Below are 22,268 nucleotides of genomic sequence, written 5' to 3'. Positions count from 1 at the left end.
GCTTGCTTCACTGTTGTACTGAAGCATTAACTTGGTGCCAGTCTGGATCAAACCATACTCTAAAAGTTTTCCTAACTTTTTTGAAGTTAATTTCCTAATAAATTTCTATGTGCCAGAATAAATGATTGTGTAAAATGCTAACACCTATTCTGGCACATACAGATTTTGGTCACCTTGAGCTCTCTGCCTCCTTACTGTTATTTCAGCAAAACAAAAAATTTGAATTTTGATCCAATGGTACAAAAGTAAATGGCATCTCAGTATAACTACCTCTTACAAATCTTCCTCAAACTTAATTTGTCCTGATGTCTTCATGTGGGTGAGGCAGGCCACTTGTTTGCCTACTGTAACTTTGTACCTTCCTCTGCCCAAGCTGGTTGAAAATCCAGTGAAAATGGCCTTTTGAGAGTTCCCTGGGCAGAAGTCAAGTCCTGAACATACCTATTGTGCTGTTTGCACCTAGCAGAATGGCCCACAGCCTCTGAGTCCTGCAGCTGGATCTGAGACAGATCCGAGAGACATGAAATCACTTTTGTGTTTTGTAAGGAAAGTCCTGTTAGTTCTACCAGAAGATGGAGCTCTCTGCACTCAGTTTGACTGGAACATTCCCTTTTTTTTTTCCCTCAGTATTTTAAAAGGTGTTTTTACAACAGTGTTTGTACTTACAGGAAGAGTCCCTTTCAGCTATGATGGTTTCCATTTTTCCATAATGCCTTTGAATTTTTTGAGAAAACTTAACATGAAGAATCATTAATTCCTGAGTGCTAAAACATGATACAGCAGAAATCTTAGGTTTAAACTTAATTTTAATTAACGGGGAAAATGCACTAACAGTTTGCACTGGGTTCTTGATGGATGAAATTACATGGTGTTTCTGTAAATTTTGTTAAGCACTGAATTATGCACAGATTCTTTTTCATACAATATAAAGACTTGTTAAACTACAACTACTTTGGAAAAGAGGGTATAAGGAAAACATTTGGTTTCAGATGGTTACATGCAGCAGATGTTTATATCCAAAAGAATACTTTGATATATGTAAATGTGAAGATAGTCTTTCTTATTAGAAAAATGTATTACTTCCTCGTGAACTTATACCATCTCAGGAGATGACCATTCCTATGTAAAATTACTAAGTTAGAAATCAATAATTTTGTTTCTATTTGATAAACTTTGTTCATTTACAGCAACAGGTTCTCTTTTTACTGTGTCCAAAGGATGGAAAATGCTACAGCAATATGATACAACCCATTGTTGACTGATGAAGGATGAAGCTGGTACAGAACTTTCTTAGTGGTATTTGAAGGGTGAAATACATCTTTGGAAATTGATAGATTTTTTTTCATCACTTCAGTTTGTCTCCTCTGATTAGAGCTAGTGACTTCTCTACTTTTAGCAGCCTTCTCCTATCTTTGACTCATTAATAGCAATGAGTCTTGCTTTTGCTAATGCAGCTATGTTTCTTCAATGTGCCTGTCTCCAACCTGAGGGGATGCCCAGTGGATATTATAAATGGGGGAAATGCACTGATTGTATTACAGCTATGTGCTTTGGGTTGAGCTTGCAATCTTAAACCAGCATTGCTTTATTCTGTTCTCTATTCATCATCCAGGGATAATTGTTTCTAATTGATTTATGTTCAAGTCCTCTGTTTCTTTAAATAACCAATCTTTTCATGTCCAGTTATTTGAGTTCTTTCTCCAGATTTTCTTATAACTCTCTACAATATGGAGAGAATCATGATTGCTAGGCTGTGCTCCCTTGTAATAGCTTTTGTAGTGCTCACACTAATCTCTAAAGCAACTGGATTCCTGAAGCATCCTAATTACCATCTCTGGAGGTGAAGTAGAGCTTGTTGTTGTTATGCTGTGCTAACCTTTGAGTGTGTTAACATGACACTCCAGTGGGTCCTCAGAAATATCCTTCTCTAATGTACAGCCCTACATTCCAGCGCTGACTAGAAGTTACCTCACACTGTATGCTCAGCCACTTCTGCTTCCACTGTCCACACTGCCCGTGCTCTACCCTTCCCACACTGCTTATCTGTGTTCTTCGAGGGCTACCTAACCACACACACTGTTTTGGAGCTGTGATACTTTATATGGGGAAAAGGGAACACAGCCACAATTAAGACTTGCCTTGCTTCTGCTGAGCTGCTCTGGGAGTTCAGAATGGTGTCTGGTCCAGCTGGTCAATCTGTCTGTCTTTTGCAGTGTGTTCAGTAGTTGTGTACTGTGGTATTAAAACGTGGCTTAATCAGGGAATGGCTCAGAGGGTTGGGTAGGACTGGTGGGGAGGGAGTTGCACATGGTTTTTATTGTGCATGTCTTTTGACCACTGCTAAGTTTGGTTACTAAGTAAGAGAACCTATGCAATCATGATATCTTTGATGTAATATTTAACTCTGGGTGTTTTTCAATCAGCTTTTCAGATGCATGGCTCTTAAATTCTGTAGTTATTTTGCAGTGACCACAGCTGCATTATATAGCAGGTTAACAAAGCCACGGAAGTATTTCTAGTAAGAAGAAAGAAGTTGGCCTAAGTCCTTCATTTTTAAAACTAAGCTGTATTGCTTCTTTCCCAAATCACTGATCTATCACCAGAGTGGCAGTTTTACAGCCACATTTGTTAGGAAACTTGCTTACTACACTGTCTACAAATATTGAAAAACTGCTATACTATGCAGCTGAGGGCATACATTTTTAAAGAACCTAATCACACACACAAGAGAAATGTCACAGATGTACAGTAGTGGATCCAAAAAACTACCACTTTCCATATTGTGGATATGAAAAGTCAGAGAAACAGCAATTAGTGTGTGTCCCTCCCCTCCCCACCCCAATAATCTGTATTCCTGTAGCATTAGCCAGATGGATCCATTACTGAGAAGTAATGGGGATACCTTTTTGTGGATCAATCTAAAAGCTGAAAGGTGTAAGCATTTAGAAAATCCTGATGCTCCTGAGCTGGTACTAGAAAATTTTGCTTGTAATTTCCCACTGATACAAGTTGCTAGTTTAGATAAGGACTAGCATTTCAAGCACTGCCTGGCCTAAATTTGGTTTGAGCAAGACTTAATCTGCAGTGTTTGTGATCATGGGCAAGTTTCAGCAGATCTTTTTAGCACTGGCCTTGGAGTCCTAGAGGTGTTTCTTTTGGAGAACAAGTGTCTGTTTAACACTGTATATTTGGCCATTTCACTTTTCTTGCATTGATCCCATCAAGGTGCCTCATCACTTTTTGCATCTGTTTTATCAGCACACAGAAGTTTGGTTTTCCCCTTTTCTGTGTAAAATGCAAAGAATTTGCTTTTTTTTAATTTAGTACCTCATCCTGGGAAGTGCATGTCACAAACCAACTCCACCTTCACCTTCACCACCTGCCGCATTCTGCACCCCTCCGATGAACTCACACGAGTCACGCCAAGGTAAGGGATTCCCATGATGGCAAAGCCTTCAGCTCTATCAGAGTTTCCCCTCTAAGCAAATGCAGAATAATAACATAAGCATAGGCATTGACTGCAGTGGTGAATTACAACACACCCACCAATTATTCCTCCTGTTTTGAGTTACTGCAGCCTGAATTTGGGAGGCATGTGTGATGTTTTAAAAAGCCAAAGTTCCTTAAATTTTGTTGTCTCTAGTTAAGATATTGCAGGATCAGACGTAACTATATTGGCTTCTGATATCCAAACTGGGCTACTCCTCATCTTAAACTAGTTGTAGTTGTCATACGTGAATGCACAGGATGTAATCTCTTACCAAAAAAGATGAGAGGTTTTTCCAGGGAGGAAGTGTAAATATTTCCTCTCAGAAAAAAAAAAAAAAGGGATGTGCAGTTTAAGAAATCCAGAGCTATGTGATGAGTTAAGGACCAATACCTTAATTGGAAACAGGGACATATCTACGTTGTTTCTTGGTGTAATTGTTGGAAATTAATTCATAGTTGCCAGACTGAAAGTAACAATCTGGGGAAGCAATAGCAATTGGCAGTACAGACACTGCATGCCCACAGAAGGCATTCTGTGGCCTTATGGAAGGTGAAGATCTGAGAACCAGAGGTGGGTGGTATGAATTTCATACCTAAAGAAGAAGCTTTCCTCCCATTGCAAATCAGGATTTACAGAATGTTCTTTTCTGTTCATAAGGACAATGTCTCATTTCTTTCTGTGCCCCTTCCAGCTCTTCTGTGGGAGTGTACCACTGTGCAGGTCCCCATACAGAGGTGTTGTGCCTACACTTGTTTAGACATGAGAGAGGCACTGACTGCCTATGGAAGGCATGAAAAATAAGGGTATTGAACATGAAAACCTGTTAGGTGGAAAGGAAATATATGATATTTAAATGTAGCTTTTTTGCTTCACTTTCTGAACTAAGTTAGTGATCAGTGGCCTGGCTGGTTTTTCTTTACTCTTTTCTGTCTTTCCCTTTGGCACAATTACTGAAGAGATCCTCTTATATGGCTGCAGTTCTATTTTAATTTTCTTGTTATTGTTGAGTTGCTGTCAGTTGAGATCATAATAAACTCTTTGGGTACAACATCTAACAAATCAGTCAGAAAGGACAGCCAAATTCAGTGCATTTTCAGCTGCCTTAGTTAAATGGAAGTTCATCATTCGTTCAAGCGAACAAAGAGCAAAACAGACAAAATTATGTTTTCAGCAAATGTTTAAGGAGCTCCTCCTTACCAACCATAAATGATTCTTCACAGGTCATGTGAGGAGGACGAGAAACTGCGTTATGTCTCGTTGTGATGAGAGGAGGTGTAGGGCAGACACTGTGGCCCAGCGTGGTCGGGGGTGAGCAGCACTGCCAGCAGCATCTGTGTTGGCAGGGTCATGTACAAGGAATGCTAGTGTGTGTGGCACCAGCTAACCCCAAGAGGTTTGGCATTTACCTACCTGGTTGCATTTTAACCTGTGCTACCCCAGGTGTTGCTCTAACCTGACTAAATTTCATCCAGCTAAATGAAATGCTCCTTTATTTGTTTCTCTTCTCAATCTAACTCTGACACCATCACTGGGCTGAGCTGCTGAGGCCACTGAGTCTGTTTCTGCAATGGTCCAGGGCACCCTGCCATGTTGGTCAGTTTGATGGGAAAAATATTTCCCAGTTAAAGCAATGCCAAAATGATCAAATGGAAAAAAAGGCAACATCTGCAACTGCTTTCTTGCAGGGATGGCTTGGTTTTTTTATTTGCACTGTAGTGTATAACTGTGCTGAAAAATTAGTAGAAATACTAATCTACATGCCTGTGCAACTGAAATCTGTATCCGGAAAGAGTGAAGCTCTCTAAACTGTTGGAGGGCTATAATTTTCATCTTGTGACTAGAATATCTTGGAAGCCTGGTAATTAACACCATATGTCTGGATTTCTGAAATGTATATGGTCATACCTTGTAGAAAGTCAGTTCGTGCAGTAACTTCTCTTTCTTTTCTCTCCCTCATGATTCTCAAGACTTCTGTATTCTGTATTTAGCTGTATGGGAGATGCACCACAGTGGCAGTCACTGCTTTTTAGTTCCACTGGAATCAGAACTATGAGGGTCCAGCTTTAATCAGTGCTTAAGAGAAGAATTGTGAACTAACTTCTTTCCACCCAGCCTTGCCTTCAGAGTGGGTGTGCTGCTGCAGTGGGTGTGCACGGCCTCCTTGGCTGTGCTGGGAGAATCCTTCTCCCTGCTGCTGCCTCAGCCCAGGCAGAGAGGGCAGGACATAAGGATGTGCCTTTGCTCATCTGCCACCTGCACTGACAGCCACAGCACACACGGGGGTGCAAGGAGACCGAGTCCAGAGCCACTTAGCAAGGCTGCGTTTCTAATTACATCTGCCAGTTTTCTCAAATAAGTGTTTCACTACAGTATACCAGAAGGAATATATGGGATTCCTCTTACTGAATTGCAACTGCAATTCAACTTCCTCAGTTTCACTTGCTTATGGTAAAGGGTGGTGCAGTTCCAAATCATTGTTAGAGATCTTGTTGGTTAGATCCTATTTAGCCTTGGAAAGAAGACATGACTTGACATTTCATAGCATCAGGCTAATATTTTCTTAATTAAAAGTGCCTTAAAGATATGCTGATTTTTAGACCAAGGGACTAGAGTTTCCAGTGTTATGTGAATTCACATCACCTGCTCGCTGTAAGCCATGGATCTAGTTGATGTTCTAAGTTCATCAGAAGCTGCAGGTCAAAGCATTCCAGGGTGTCTAACCTGATGTGCACAGTAGTGTTGGCTACACAGAGCTCATTAATGTAAGGTGAAATGAGACTGAAAATTCCAGTCAAGACACCATCTCAGCCCCTTTTGTTCATATGGGCAAAAAAGATGTAATTTAGTCATTGGCCAGAGTCTCCAACTAGATTGTCTCAAAGTGGCTCTTTGAAATGCTTTTCTTGCTGCAGAGAATGCCACTTAAGTTAAAGTCGCAAATTATGGCTGAGCCAATCCAACAGCATGGCTCTGCTGAAAAGGGAAGATTCCACTCTCTCCCCTGTCCCTTCCCTCTCAGCTGCTTATTTTTCCCACTGTCTTGCACTGGCTTTACTTTCTGTCTGACTCTTTGCTGAGTGTCTTCTACTTGCTAACCTGGCAAGGTGAGGGAGTAGATTTCCTTCTTTGAAGGAAAGTGGTGAGGTCACATCAGTGAATCCTTTGTTAGCATCAAGTGTTGCATTGGTCAAGACTCTTTAAATGTCATTAGGGGGGATGAATGCATGTTTAGGAAATATTACTGTGGAATTCATCTTAATTTTTTTTTTTATTTGTGTGTGTGTCTACTTGTGGCAAAGACCATAATTTGCCCGTGGTTAGAAAAAGTTGGAATTTTTTTTTCTGGACATGCATGGAGCTCTTGGGATTCTCTCAAACAGACATGAATTTGGAGTGTCATATGTACCCCATATGCCTTGTTTCTGGAATAACCAAGTACACCATGCCTTCGTGAATGAGTGTTCAGTTCTGTGTGCTCAGAAGGGGCACTAAAAAGTAAATGTCTTGCTTACACCATTGGTCCAGTCTCCCTCATTTCCTTGTCTCTTAGAAGCAACTTGTGATCAGGAAGAAAAGTTGAAGGTGTGGATCACAAACCTGTAAATAGTTTATCAGGAGAAATGTGGTGCTGGGTGTTGGCAGTGGCATTAATCCTGTGAGACTGGGCTCTGATGTGTGCAAAGCAGAGATGTGTTTTGTGAGATCTGATGGTATTGCACTTGTAATCACATTTGTGGGCGGCTGGGAGCTGTCAGTGTCCTGTTCACTCTCCAAATGGATAAAAGGCCCTGCTCAGAGTTAAAAATCTTACTTGTAGTAAATTTTAATTTTCTAGTGGAGAGAATAATTTGAGTGCTCCTTTGCTTTCAGCCTTAACGCAGCACCTACTCCAGCTTGTGGCAGCATTAGCAGTCTGAAAGGCACCCCGGTGGCCACTCCCTGCACTCCTCGGCGTCTGAGTTTGGCCGAATCCTTCACCAACCTCCGGGAATCCACGACAACAATGAGCACGTCCCTGGGGCTGGTGTGGCTGCTGAAGGAAAGGGGCATCTCAGCAGCAGTGTACAATCCACAGAGCTGGGACAGAGCCAGCAGGAGCACCCTGCTGAACACGTACTCCCCAAAAATGGCAATCATTCCTTCCACTCCACCAAACTCACCCATGCAGACACCTTCTTCTTCCCCTCCATCTTTTGAGTTCAAGTGCACCAGCCCACCTTATGACAACTTCTTGGCTTCGAAGCCTGCTAGTTCAATCTTGAAGGAGGTGAGGAATAAGAAGAACATCAGGAACAGCGAGAGCCAAACTGACGTGTCTGTTTCCAACCTTAATCTCGTGGACAAAGTCAGGAGGTTTGGTATTGCCAAAGTGGTGAGTTCAGGGCAAACGTCAGCTGCTCCTTTAACTGAGGACCAGGGACCTCTTCTCTGCGGGGCACAGGGACCAGTGAGGGCCCTTGTTCCTGGAGGCCTGGCACCTGACGGCCTCCCCTTGGGCTGCCCTGCCGTGACCAGTGCCATCGGGGGCATCCAGCTGAACACTGGCATCCGAAGGAATCGGAGCTTCCCCACCATGGTGGGTTCCAGCATGCAGATGAAAGGCCCAACGTCCCTCACTTCAGGGATCCTCATGGGAACCAAGCTCCCCAAGCAAACTAGCTTACGATGAAGGACTTTATTTTTACAGCTAGTCTTTTTAAATGAAAATACTCGGATTCTTTCTCCAATCTCCTTTTCCTTTCCCCACCACCCCTTCATTGCCTCTTGAGTTTGACAAATCAACTTTGTGCCTAATGGGAGAAATGTGTAAACTTTGTATAAAATGTGTAAATATGTACCAGATCTATTGTAACTAATTGGATTATTTTACTGTTCAATTGATTGCAAAAGGCTCTATGTTATGATTGCTGTAGTAAGGTTAACTTGCTAACCTTTTGAAAAGGTTTTTTTTCTAAGATGCACTGAAAAAAAGAGAAAGAGCAAAACCAACAAAAAATAACTTGACTAGAAAAACGTGAATTCTGTAGCTAGCCTAACTTGAGTCAAAGGTGCATGGGAAGCTATTGAATGTGTTATGTGAGACCTCTCATTACATCACTTGAAGCATGGGAGCATTTGTGCTTCGTTAAATACTGAAAAAAGCACTCAGTTTAACATATGGTAGTTTTAATTTTGCCTCTGTAGATGAGTTGAGCTGAGTTATTGGAGTGCCTGGCTATTATGCCTGAATGGATGAAACCTTTTTTTTTTTCCTGTTCTGTATTTGCCTCCTGCCCAGGATTTATAAACTTGAACTAATACTGTGTTGAGGTCAGCAGGCCTACTGGGTACCTGGGATATTGATATATTCCTACCACAGCTGTTTCCTTTGGCACACCTACACTTTGTGCAACTTCTTTCTTTGTTGTTCTTTTGTTCTGTTTTGTTTTGTTCTTCAATGCTGCACTGGATTGTGGAAGGGAAAATGCTTTACTATGTGTTGCTGCCACTGAATCATGCTTTGTCAGTGCGCCCAAAGAAAACAGTTTTCACAACTCGCGAGGTAAACATGGCAGTGACTTCCTAGAAGTCCCAGTTGCGGAACAGATCGACAGATAAGAATGTTATAAAAGAACATGTAGCAAAACCAGTGTTAGGAAAGGTGAGTCCTTGAACCTCAGCAGAGAACCACAGAAAACATTTAGTAACGGAATGGTACAGGCGGGAAAGAGCAGCTTGCAGCCCTCGTGCTGATCTTCGTGTTTCATGCATGTCAGAGACCGTGGCCTTGTGAGCAGGGTGAGAATATTCTCCACCCATTCTCTGGTTTATATTTTCAGAGAAACCTTCTACATCTAAAGTCAGACCCTAGCACAGGTAAAAGTAGGGGAAATGCTTTATTTTCCCGGTGTTTTTAAAATCAGGAAAATTCCTGCCATACAAACATATAACCCCTACTTTTCAGAAAGGAAACATAAGACCTCACGCAACCTTTAGTTGCCAGGCAATCCTAATTATATCACAGTTTTTTCTCTGTTTCTCCCAGCCTTCTGCTGGGTGCTTGTAGAAAGAGTTGCAATACCTTGGAACTGGAACAGACTGGAGGGAGCTTGTTTCTAGAGCGGAGCTCAGACATAAATATTTTTTGGAAGAGGGGATGGAGAGGAGCAAAGCAGGGAGGGTTTAGCATCCACTTTCTTTTCCTTGCACTTCTTGTGGCATCTAAAATCAAGCTCCCCGTTTGTCGCCATTGTCACACTACACGTAATTGCCGTGAATTGCCATTTGTACCAGACTGTTACTAAATTATTAGCACTGATAATTTCTTGTATAAATGAAACTGTCTTTTAGTCTTTGTGACGAGAGATAGGTGGGTGGTTTGTTTCTTTCTGAATGAAGTAGTTATTGCAGTAGTGCTATGGACACTAAGGATATTTTTTGAGAAAGAAAAAAAAAACACATCGGTCAGTTACAGCATGTGTTTGAAGACTTCTATTTATTCTATGAACTTACAATGTTTTAGTAAAATGCCATCAGCTCTGTTTGCTGTTGTATGTGTGCACTTATTGCAAGTAAATTTAAGTATCTTTTATTTGAATGTATCTTAAACCAGTAGATAGAATAACAGTTGATTCTGACAAAAAGTCATGGACTTAATGGACCATTTTATATACCCAGAGGAAGAAAGCAATACCATAAGAGAACTTAAAGTGTAGAAGGTAATCATGCAATTGGGAACTATTATTTAGCCTTTAAATAAGCTGTAGGAGCTGTCCACCCACCAGAGAAAGCAATTGTAACACATCAGAATGATGGAATTTAATTTTTTCTTCACTAATATCAATAAAATAACAGAAAAGTTGCATTGTTGTGTGTTATTCAACTTTTTACGGTTCTTTTAAGGTGATAAATCTTCCACCTTGATCCCTTGCTCTTATCTCTTAGTTAAAGCAAAATAAGAGGCCATCCTTTGTTTTTTAAAAATTCTTAGACATAGAACTGGTTGGAAAGTTTTCAGATTTTAAGTTTGCTGAAATCAGTGAAATTTTAGTCAAAAGAAAGAAGAGAAGCAAATGTACCTTTTGATTTTTTAATTTGAATTGTGAAAATGCAGAATTGGATGTTGTATGGTTTCTGTATTTTTGAGACGGAGTTTGCACTCTCCTGCCTACTACAGTGCAAAACCTGCAGTAACAATACGTGAAAGTACAGAATAAGGAGAAAATAGCCTGTGTTTTTCAAAAGAGACAGAACTGAGTTCTCCTGTTAGCCAATATCTTTGTTACTGAGAAAGGGAACGTTATGGTGATGAAACATCAGGTAGTGAGGAGCTCAAAACACCTGGACACATGGTGAAAGCTAAGTAATGGAAAAGGCTCCCTGGAGGAGGGAATAATCAGGCAGTAACTCATAGAGAGATTAGACAGCCTCATTGAGGAGAAGGGTGTGTGTGTGTGTATGAGGTGGAGAGGGAAATAATAGCATTTATTCACATACTTTCTGCAGAGAGAGAATAGGACAGCAGTAATGCCAAAATAAACTCGTGGAGGGCTTGCATTAGTGTGACGCAGTGCCCTACGCCAGCTGTGGGACAGGCTGATGCCAGGGGCACAGCCAGGGACTGTCAGGGAGTACAGACACTCATCCTTCCTCTCTGCACGGCTCTGAGCCCCAGGGAAGCTCGTGGTTGGAAAGTTAATGGTTAACAGGAGGGATCCAGGGAGGAGAAGCACTGTGCATCCAGCCCTGCTGGCCTGGGAACAGGAGGGGTTAAGCAAGTGCCAAACCAAGAGAGGTGAGAGCTGGTTCTGACATGCACAGAAGAGTGAGTGTTGAAACTGTCCTGCACCCTGGCAATATTCAAGTATCTCAGAAACTTTTCTGGATGCATCTTCACTTCTGGTAATCCTCCTATGAAAGCTGGGGTGGAGGGGAGAGGAAGAGGAGGTGCTGAGGATTGTGTCTAAGACTGGGCTGTAGATGAATGCTGAAAGACGGGATGTTCTTTGGAGAGCCAAGACTGGCTAAAAATGTCTGTTGAGACTTCTCTTTCTTTTACATGTATCCTAAGCATTGGATGGCCCCAAAACATACTGCTATTGTGCACAGAGGTAAGAGAGTTCCTCCCAACTCCATGAACACATTTACTGGCAGCTCTCTGCATTGAATTGAAAAGTCCAGCAATGCAGGTGAGATGTTCCTGCCTTCCTTTGGTACAGACAGCAGCTGCTGCCTGTGGCTTTTAGTCACAGTCAAGAATTAGCCTCGTTCAGCTGTGCTACCACATCTCACTGGGTGCTGCTCAGACCTGCTTTAATTCACTTAACAAGCCAATTGAACCACAGAATGCTAGGGAAAATAAAAGGCCTGAAAGTTACTGGTGCTAAGCAATGTCCCTGGCTATAATGTAGGCAGTGGGCTTTCATGTGAGAACTGCACACACTTGAGGAGCCAGTAATGTTTGTGTTTAAAAGATGACAGAGATCTTTGTCCTGCTGAAATAGGTTTCAAGCTGTGCTGAATCCAGTTGCTGTTCAATTGACACAGGTACTTAGAAATGATTAGAGCTTTAACAAGCCCACAGCACAAAGTTTTTTTCTTTCTTTAAAGGAATTTTAATGAACTTAGGGAATACAAAAATTGAACCCACAGAGAAGCCTTTTGCTGCTCTGCTGGGACGTTGAAATGCTCATCTTGTTTGACTTGCAAATTCCTCTGCTCAGGCCTTGGAGAGGGGAGTGCCTGGTCTGCTGTCAGGCTTGCTGAAATGTGCACAGCTGCAGCTGGGAACATCTGGCTGGGGCATGTTGCCAGCCCACACGCAGCAAGGATGGAGCAGCTGGGGATGCATCAAAGCCAGGGAAAAGAGAGCAGGATCCACACATGTTCCTGTATGAAATACCAGGGGAGATGAGCCTGCTCAGGGTCAGGTGCACTGGTGCAGCTGAGGTTTCGCTCACAGGCTGCCCTAGCTCGCAGGGAGAGCTGCCCCCTCCCCAGGCAGGGGTGCTCCCTCTCTCTTGCCTGGTTTTCCCTTCATTCCCACAAGGAGCACTTGCTGTTTGCACCCTTTTCACAGCTGTTGTATGCACAACTCTGCAAAAGGAGAACCACAAGATTCTCCCAAATAATTTATGTGGAGTTTGCAGCAAGCTGCTCCATTCATGGTGATTTGCCCAGCACCTGTTTTGAAATAAAGTTAATAAAGCTGAATCAAGCTCATTGAGAAAATAAACTGCAATTAAACACAAAAAGGTATTGATTTGCTATTTTGCCAGTTTAAATTTAGCACCTATGCACATGCTTTCATAAAGATAAATTTGGATAAAGCTAAATTAAATGTCAAGAGAGTTGGCAGTGCCAGAAATCTCACATCCCAGACAGCACCAGGAGGTTGTGTCAATGCACTGCTGTGTGTGCTAGAATCTGTGGGGCAATCCTTGGCCCAAAGCCTTTGCTGGATGCAAGGGACTCCTACCCAGCTGCAGAGCCTCCATTCCTAAGGCTGCTGTTTCCCTTGGGTTAAAACAGGGCAGCTGGAGAGAGTGGCTTCACTAATGCCACTAGGCAGGGTTGCAGCTCCCAGGGCTGCGTGACTTTCCCAGGTTTGCTGGCTCCCCTGTTTAGCTCAAATTAGCACCTCCAGGTCACTTGGCAGCTGAATGATGCCTCAGCAACATTTACAGCCCTTTCCCATCTGGGGAATTTCCTCTGCTCCCAGAGGAGCAGGTGATGGATATTTTTATGACAATGAGGATTATGTTGCTGAGCTGCCAATAGCCAATGGCTAACAGCCAGCTCCCCTTGCCTCGAGGAACAGGACAGTGTCCCAGAGTCACAGTCCCTCTTCATAACTACTGAAATTGCCCCTGTAATTCTTTATTCTTGACCCTCACTCATGTCAGTCAGATTCTGAAACCATTTTTGTGTGTCAGGCAAAGACAGCCCTGTCATGGGGCAGCAACATGTAAAAGCTGCCAAACCCACCACCTGACTGCACTGAGGGCTGTGCACTCTCATAGGCATCTTCAGAGCCCTTCAGAAGAGAGGAATGGGAAAGAACGTCTTTGTCTCTCCATCCATCTGCCTTTAAGAAATGAAACAAGTGAGAAAAAAGAAAATGTTTGGTGTTTTTTCCTAATGATAACATTCTGCAGTAGTAAGGCTTGATTTGTAACATCACCCGCTCCCAGCCCCCCTGCAATATATTACAATATTACACCCTTCATCAATTTAAGCCAGGAATGGAAACATTTAAAAATATTACTTGAATGTTCCTGGCATTAATTTAAAAAGACAGCAAAGCAGAAACTGAGTTTTCTCTCAAGTTACTTTTGAAGAAACATCCCTTTGGTGTCCAATGTATAAAGAAATGCATTTCTAGATTTATTTGTATTTTCCTGAGTTTTAAAAAAAAGAGATTACTTGGTTTTGGAAAAATGGGAACTTTGCACTATTTTGCTGTGAGCAATAACCAAAACCAATGAGAGAATTCAGGTGATTTAGGACTCATTGTGCTTGGAAAGAAACCTAAAAAAGCCAGACTAGGTGGCTTGGAAACTAGTTGACTGGGAGGAGCTCGAGAGGAAGGAACACAGAAAATCATCTCCATGTTTCTGTATGAGATGCACCAAAACCAAAAAAAAAAAGGTGTTACTAGAGAAGAAAACTCCCTGTTACTGTTTGCTGAATTCTTCCCTTCACCACAGATTCTGCAGTGCTGTTTGCTCTCCCTGCTGTTGGGAGCAGCTCCTCAAAATATTTTTGTGCTCAGGCCTTGGCACAACCATTTTGGTTTTTTTCCCAACGTTGGTTTTAGAATAATTTTGGTTTAGTGTGGATATTTTCTATGTATTGTTTTCTACACTTTGTGTTTGCCTGTCAAGTGCTGTAGAATTTGCTGCTTCTTTCCTTTGGCAAGCACCTGCTTTCCCATGTGTGACAAATATATTCCTTTTGGTATTAGTGCACACATTCTGGAGAAACCCTGTGAATTACATAATGTGAAAATCACCTCCTGTACAATTTAGGGCATTCCTCAGATGTGAGATCCAACTGCTGCAGGAGATCCAGGAGCTGCAGGGAGGTTGGTTACCTGTGGTGGAGGAGGAGCATGCAGGTAAATCACTTTTTCTGCAGCCTGCCATGGGCAGAAGGGAATGACTGCAGCAATTCCAGGGTGCTGGCTTTGCACAATCCCGGCTCGCTGCCCAGCTCTGAACTTGGGGTCTCCTGCCCTGCTCTGAGCCAGGTAAGAGCTGGGCAGAACCTCCCTCCTTCTCTCCACATCGTGGCCAATGGCCAGCTCAGCCTCTGTGATACTTGGGGCCACCTCTTCCCTGTGAGGATTCTGTGACTGGATTGCTCCAACCCCTCTCCCTCTCAGGATCACCTTCTGCTCTGTTCAAGAAGCTGTCTTCACCCCCTCCCAAATGAATGCTTAGCTCACCATACAGCAGGGAATGCTCTGTTTATTCTGTGATTTGCAGCCATCAGCAGAATTTTCACATTGAATTCACAACATAAAACAAATAAGCCAGGACGATGAAGCATGTTGGTGTCATCCCTCTTTTTCACTGTTTTAGCACTGTTGGCTGTTCACTGGAAAGATGTGGGCTCAGTGTAAAACTCAGTCCTTTGCAAACAGGGTCACCAGGAAAACAGCTGGTCTTTTCTGGCAGTATTGTGCTGCTGTGTTTATATTTAGACAAGTTCCCTAGAGTTCAAAGCTTTTGGGATTGACATAAGATTTCTCTGAAAAATATATATAATCTGACTATTCAACCCATGGAATATATTTACAGTGCCAAATAAAGGCATTATGCTATCTCTCTTTTATAGTAAGACACCCAGCAACATGCAGTGACAGGACAAGGAGGGATAAGTGAAATCATTTTAATATAGTATCAATGTATGAGAAACCACAAAAGAGAGAAAATGTTTTCTGGAAAATTCTGCATATGTATATATTGCATTGTATAGTCTTACAGACAAACTTATGTCAAATACATGATTTTAAATACTTTAAAACACTGATTTGAAGAGGACAACAAATTGATTTATCTTTTTTTTGTACAGACATGGGAGTGTGATTTTTTTTCCTCATTGCTACAGTTTGGTGTTCTTCAGGAAGAATACTCGTATTCTTCAGCACTGCGGCGTCCAAAATCCATCCAGCCCATGTAGTCTCTGTCATTTATCCTGTGAGTGGGATCAATGCTCTGTACCCTGTTTCCCATCACTGAGAATCTTCCAGTGGAACCTAAGGAAAAAAGTGTTTGGGAGAGCAGAGAGTAAGAGGACACATTTTCCAGGTTCACCCGTGTTCTGATCTGGCTTGTGCTCATTAGCAGGTGTCTGCAATAGTTGAGATGGACATGATACAGGTCATGTAACACCCCTGTCATGTCACTGGGGAAAACATCAATAGAAACCTTATAGGTAAAGTCCTGGAAGTGACTTGGATTTTTTCAGTGCAAAATGAACAGATCATTTTCTACCTCCTGCTGCAGGAACGTACTGGTCCTGTCTGACAAAAAGGAGCACAGATACATTTTTCCTTTTTTCTTCCTATTTTACTAGAGAAAGAGAATCCAAACTATTTCTCAATATTCCTATAAAGCCCCACGTTTGCTTTCTCATACTGGGAGAGCTGCTCTACATGCAAAACAACTCTTGAGAGCAGGCTCAAGCCTGAGACACCACAGCACTGTGTTGCTTAAAAAGACACAAACATAAGTACAGGAGCTCTTACAGTGCAAATTTGGCAACAAGCAGGGTAGAGTTATGAATCCTAGGTTCTGTGGAAAAGTGGGAATAGTCCTGAAATGGAGAAAGTTGTGTCTGGAATTCACAGTTAGAGATACCTATTGCTGGAATCATGCAGGGACTTTTACTATGTCAGGGATTTTTTTCATTGCTTATCCAAAGCCTTCATAATTCTTTTCACAGCAGGGTTGGATGCTGATTTCTGATCTTGCCTTATCCTTTCTGTATGCCTTGCTTAAGGCATCAAAGAGACATGAATTTGCAAGGAGAATTTGTGCTTTAAAAAAATGGGCTGCAATCCTCTGTTTTTGCAGCATCACATGATGTAACCAAAAAATACAGGGACAGGTAAATTACTGCTCTCTGTACTCCCTGAAAACAGACAAAATTGATATATAACAATATCAATTATTAAGCTTTGAGTGAGGAAGGGACAGATTTAATAATGTTCATTCCAGACTGAGGCTTGAGGAATACCTGAATTGATCAAAAAGGAAAAGGAGCCCAAATTAAATCCCACATATCCAAATCTACACAATTGCTTTGCTTTCAGTTTCTTGTGTTCTGACTCTGTTGACTCCGTGCTTTTATATTTCAAGGTCTTCCTCATGTAGTGCTTTATAATGACCATAACCCAGTGAAATAAAAAGCAACTGCACTGCTTTGTTAGTGGTTGCTGGGAGTTGAAGGTACGCACACACAAAAAAAGCCATTAAGAGATGATGTAGCTCTCTACAACAAAATGACCAAAAAGAAATTAATTTTCCCTAGAATAGAATGTCTATCATCAAATGCTCATGAAGTTCACATTCATAATTCAAAAAGTGTAATTAAGGCCATGACAATGGCTCCTTAGCACAATAACCAGGCAAGGCTGAGGCAGTGCAGAACCATCACTCAGATGTTGGTGCTTAAGAGACTTCAGAGCCTGCCATGACCTGAGGGCTGTAAAGGCTCCCCTGGTGCCACTCCCGTCTGGCCAGTCAAGGGCTCCTCAGAGGACATTAAATGTGCCTGTCACTGGCTTGAGAGCTACAACATCTCTTCTACACAGTACCAGATTCAAGCTGAAAGCCTGCAGATGAGCATGACTGAAAGCCTGGGTCACAAATTTCCTAACAGCACCTTAATTACCTCTCCTCAACCCACAAGAGACGCCATGTGGGTATTGCAGAATCAGTGTATGACAAACATATCCAAAGTTGTAGCAGGTCAGCTACAGGGCTGCCATCGATCCCTAAGCCCTTGAGAGAACGCAGTTCTATCACTGTTTTAACTAGAAATACTTTACACAACCAGCCCTTCCATTAATCATGAGGGCAAATGCCACTACTGGTGACTGCTAACACTTACAAAAGCCCTGACTCTCTCTGGAATTTTCTAGTGATTATTATAGTTTAGACAGGTGACTAATACAGTAGATGGGAGTGTTCTGCAGAGATTTCTGAAATACTGCCCAGAGTCTTCACATTAAATGAGAATATAATGTTTTGATAGGAACACTGTGTGTATAAATTAAGTAAATACTGTTTTTCCTGTGAATTTTCACTCCTGTAACGAGCAACTACATCTACAAACTAGAGTCTAAGTAGCCTAGTCACATCACAAGAATCTCATAATCTGCTTCCAGACTCTTTTTAGAATTATATATGCCAATAACACATATGCAGGAAATTGTCCCTCATATTAACATTTACAGAAAAGGATTTCTTAAATCCAAAGGTTTTTTTTTAACTTTATCTGGTTAATCTATTTGGAAGTGTCAGCCACATATTTAAGAGAATATAATGGATACATAAACTAGAATGAGGAGCTCAGTTTCCATGTGGGTGGGCAACAATGACTATGCTGAAGAAAGGTAATGAGGATTCTGCTTTGCAGACTGCTGCAGTAACATTCTTATTCAATAACAGCCTTAAGTGTAGCACTGAACTGTGGAATGTCATACCTGAATTATCTTTCCACTAAATTGCACAAACAGCTAGAAGTTGTTCCTTAATGGATATCGTGCATATTGCTGACACGAGATGAAATCTTTCAGGCACTATTGGAAGTGATTCATTTTTCTGTTGTTTCTAGTTTGGCTGTGTTCTGAGTCCACAGAGGAGTGTGTATGGCTGCATATGTAATGCACAAAACCAGAGGTGGCATCTCTTAATTGCAGACCACCACCACAGATAAGCATGGGACTTTGCCAAGCGTAGAGGTCAGCAGGGAAGCAGTCAAGTGGGGAGGGTTGAATGATCTGCATTATGTGGAGAAAGCTCTTAGTTATATAAAGTGAACTTGATCCTAAACACAGTCTGGCGCTGGGTGTGAATTAATTTCTCAGTGTCTGTATGTCCAGGTAATCCTAATCCTAATTAATGGCTTTTCTTGAAACCCTCTTTCCTTCTTAGATGCCTTTACTGTGTAGAACAGGGCAAAGGCTGGAGTGAAGCTTTCAAGAGTAAACAAAATTTCTCTAGTGGCTCTCGCTGAGGCTGGCAGCCAAAAGGCCACAGCAATTAGGCTGCCCATGGTGTTACTCTACTGAGACACCAAGCAGTTCAGAGATGAGACAGCTCAAAAAGAAAAATGTTTTCTTGGGGAAATGTCAGTAGTCAATAATTTTGAGCCATCATTTTTACTGGTAGCACCAATGGCATGCTTTTCTGCCTATGTAAAATATATTCTGTAAGGTGTCCACAGGGATAGCTTCACTCTTTCTCTTATGTAATACAATTGTTTCCTCAAGTGACTAATAAATCTCATTATAAGGATGCCCTGTAATCCCACTGCTATACTGATTCTTCGTGTCCTTGTTACACAGTGCCATGGAGGTTTTAGGTAACTGCCAGATTGTGTTCCCAGGCTGCCCAAAAGAGACCAAAAATCTACCAGGCATCAATGTGTGTGGAAACAGATATGCTTTTACTTATCATTGATTTTAATGATTGCACTAATAAAAATGAATTCTGTGTTTTGAAAGCTTTTATGCTGCCATAATTTCCTCTGGGAACAAACATATGACAAATCCAATACCCAGAATATTTCCTTGGTACAGGGATTTCTGACTGGGGTGAAGCTGGCCATTTGGTTTATCTGCATTTATCCTCAGAAAAGTCTTCCTGCTCTTCTAACTTTAAAAGAGGGGTGGAGGGAGGATTTTAACTAAATTGAAAGACTTCAAGGAAAACATAATTGTTTTATCTGTGATACAACATACTGAAAAGAGCACCAAAATAATAACGCAATGAAAACAGTTAAAAATAAAAGCTGGACTACAACCTAAGAGGTCGGTGACATTTTCTCCTGTTATCTTTATATGACTCTCCGTCAGAGAGTCATATAAAGATGAAATAAACCCCTGTTTTTGGCAGGGGTTTGGGAGAGAGCATACGGAATGCCGTCTACTTCAGGGACAAGCAGGCAAAATCTAAATCCTGTCTCCCCTAGGAATTCACGTTAGATGATGACAGGGTTATCCCAGCTCCCAGGAGCCCCCGCAGGAGATGCCAGCGGCGCAGGAGCAGGCTGTGAGCGGTACCTTTTCTGGCCTGCTGGAGGTACTTGGCCAGCAGGGCGCCGATGTTGGCTCGCTGGTCGGCGCTGACCTCCAGGCGCTGCAGGGGTTTCAGGGGCCCGGCGGCCGGAGCGCGGGAGCGCCGCTGCTGCTCTGCCAGGCTCTGCTCCAGCTCGGCAGGCGCCGCATTCCCGCCGTGCGAGCCCAGAGCGTGCTGTCCCAGCGAGCCCACCGAGAGCACGGCGAGGAACACGCAGATGCACAGCCCGCTGGACATGGCTGGGGAGAAAAGGGACGGGTAATGTTGCATGACCACATTTAGTACGTTTTGGGCAGTCCCTAACCCCATCTTCCACTGGGAATGCTGGATTCTGAGCAAACCGGGCACGTGTTGGGTTTTTTTTAATGTAGCTAACTGCAGGATCCGTCTTAAGTTGGAAAACGTGAATAGCTAAATATCCTTGCTAAAGAGGAAGGTACAGGTAATTAATTTTGTTTCCTCCAGCCTAGTATGTGCTGCATCTCCCTGATCTACTCAATTCTTATTTGCTTTTCTTTCTGTGGAAGCTGTATTGCATAAAAACTTAAGGGACTTGAATCCATCTCTGTGGAAAAAACTCGTGATTCAAATACTTCAGTATATTGCCATTGCATTAAAACCCTGTTGTTATTACAGATACTCAGTTTTGAAAAGTTCTGTGAAGAGCCTTTGTTCTACCAACCTTCATTGATTTGAACTTTAGTGTTCAAGAGGTTTAATCTCATCATGCACAAAAAGAAAAAAACCAAAATCTTGCCCCAGTGAAAGAAAAACCAAAATCCAATACTCCTGCCCCAAAGCATTTGGTCTAATAGCTGGAGTGATAAAAGCTGTATAGTTAAAAGCTGTAAGAAATAAAGTGCAACTTAATAACTTGTTCATATTAAACAGCAAATTTAGATTTCTACTGCTTCCTTGCATGTGTACTAAGCAAAAAAAAAAAAAAAAAACCTGGTTTACTAAACTGTTTTATCACATAAACTGAAATAGTATTTTTCCTGTAAACAGAGAAATTACTCTCAATTCTTAGAAGAAACAAACTACCTAGTACTTCATGCTATAGGGGTAATTTTCACGTATAAATACACATGGATTATCTCAGCTACGTGAGATTTTTTAAAACTGTTTTAGTTCTCTAACAGTACACTTGACACAAACCTTTAAATTTTAAAAGGGGATAAAATTAGGCTTATTCACCCAACACATACACTAGACCAAAATAATTCACAGCATATAAAACATGAGGGTTTAAAAATATTCCCAGGAGATGAGTGAAGAAAGTTGAAGTGTCAAAATGTCACTCCAACGTGGTTATTAGTGATGCACCCATCTACGTTTGGGTACTCAGAGACCGACGGTGCATTGCACCTTTGAGCTGTCCCGAGCCCTGTATTTTTTACACACATACATGTAAATATATATATATATATATATGTAAAAAATTTATATATATTGATAACATACACATATCTAAGTATTAATGTCCTTGCTGTGGTCTCCAAACCCCACATCTCACCACTGCTGGCCGGTTCCCTTCCCAGCTGCCCAGGGTGGGAATCCCCGCTCGCCGCTCCCCACCCGGCTGCCCGCGCTCGTCGGGAGCGGCCGGAATTCTCCTTCCCCGCCGGGAAGCGTTTCCTCCGGCAGAGCGGGATGCCCTGCGAGCGCCAGGCATCCCCGTTCCCTCTGCCTCCCCGCCCTCAGCAGCGCTGCCGTCAGAAGAGGCGCTCCCTCCCTACCTTTCCGCTGCGCTTTTCCAAGGTCCCGCTCGAGTTGGGAGCAGCGAGCGCCGACTGTGCCCAAGCAGGGAAGTCGGGGGAGACTCAGCCTCGGCCCCTTAAATAGCGGCGGGCACCGAGGCGGTGTTTGCACACTTCTGACGCAGCCGGGGCCCCCGCCCGCTCAGCCCCCTCTCCCCGCCCCGGGCACCGGCACCGGGGCTCTGTGCGCTCCAGGGGGCACCGCGGCTCCTTCCCCGCCTCCTTCCTCCGTGTGCGGAGCAGCGCGGGCTCGGCGGGGCTGCCCTGCCCACGGGCCGGCCCCCGACGGCCGCTCCCGGCGCCCCCCGCAGGGAAGCGCCCGGCTGGGCGCGAAGGAGCTGGAAACCCCGGCTGGCTTGCAATTAAAGTGCTCCTGCTGGGGGTATGCCCACACCTCCCTCCCCGGCCGGAGGCTCCAGGTGGGGCTCATGCCCTGAGCGCCGGCAGTACCGCAGCTCGTGCCCTCAGCACCGGCAGCTCCGGCAGGCGGCAGGGCTGCGATGCAGGGGGCAGAGTGTCCTGCGGCTCCCTCGCGGTGCCTGGAGGACAAACCCGTCTGGGAGAACCAGTGGCCCCTGCCTCCAGACGAATTACCGGCGGTGGCAGGTGCGGACTCTGGGGCGTTGGGCTCCATCTCTGAGGCCTCCGGGGTCACAAATACCTCCACCCTCCCCTTCCTGTCCTAAACCTCTGCTCGGAAAGACGGGACATTCTTTTATTTAAAAG

General features: G+C 43.1%; 2 protein-coding genes across 7 annotated transcripts in view; one reads left to right on the top strand and one right to left on the bottom strand.

Moving 5' to 3' along the window:
- TRAK1 (trafficking kinesin protein 1) overlaps positions 1 to 10,334 on the top strand; it is a 126,629-nt gene extending 116,295 nt beyond the window's left edge. For all 6 annotated transcript variants that reach the window (XM_058042131.1, XM_058042157.1, XM_058042149.1 and 3 more), the window contains 2 exons: positions 3,325 to 3,427; positions 7,361 to 10,334. In XM_058042131.1, the coding sequence (XP_057898114.1) occupies positions 3,325 to 3,427; positions 7,361 to 8,159 (902 nt within the window). In that variant the 3' untranslated portion in view covers positions 8,160 to 10,334. The remainder of the gene's footprint in view (positions 1 to 3,324; positions 3,428 to 7,360) is intronic.
- A 5,016-nt stretch (positions 10,335 to 15,350) lies between these two features.
- CCK (cholecystokinin) lies at positions 15,351 to 21,639 on the bottom strand. Its single transcript, XM_058027285.1, has 3 exons — positions 21,522 to 21,639; positions 19,767 to 20,021; positions 15,351 to 15,731 (listed from the first exon to the last, which is right to left on the bottom strand). Exons 2-3 carry the CDS (start codon positions 20,017 to 20,019, stop codon positions 15,595 to 15,597), a joined length of 390 nt encoding a protein of 129 aa, XP_057883268.1. The 5' UTR covers positions 20,020 to 20,021; positions 21,522 to 21,639; the 3' UTR covers positions 15,351 to 15,594.
- Positions 21,640 to 22,268: the final 629 nt, after the last annotated feature.

The sequence above is a fragment of the Melospiza georgiana genome, chromosome 1 (genome assembly GCF_028018845.1).
Source record: "Melospiza georgiana isolate bMelGeo1 chromosome 1, bMelGeo1.pri, whole genome shotgun sequence".
Classification (NCBI taxonomy): domain Eukaryota; kingdom Metazoa; phylum Chordata; class Aves; order Passeriformes; family Passerellidae; genus Melospiza; species Melospiza georgiana.
This window is presented reverse-complemented; position numbering and strand designations above follow the sequence as displayed.

Bases quoted from the DNA above. Each gene is read 5' to 3' on its own strand.
- CCK (XM_058027285.1), bottom strand. From the start codon at position 20,019: ATGTCCAGCGGGCTGTGCATCTGCGTGTTCCTCGCCGTGCTCTCGGTG. The intron at 15,732-19,766 runs GTACCGCTCACA...TTTTTTCCTTAG, and splicing joins CCTCCAGCAGGCCAGAAAAG to GTTCCACTGGAAGATTCTCA.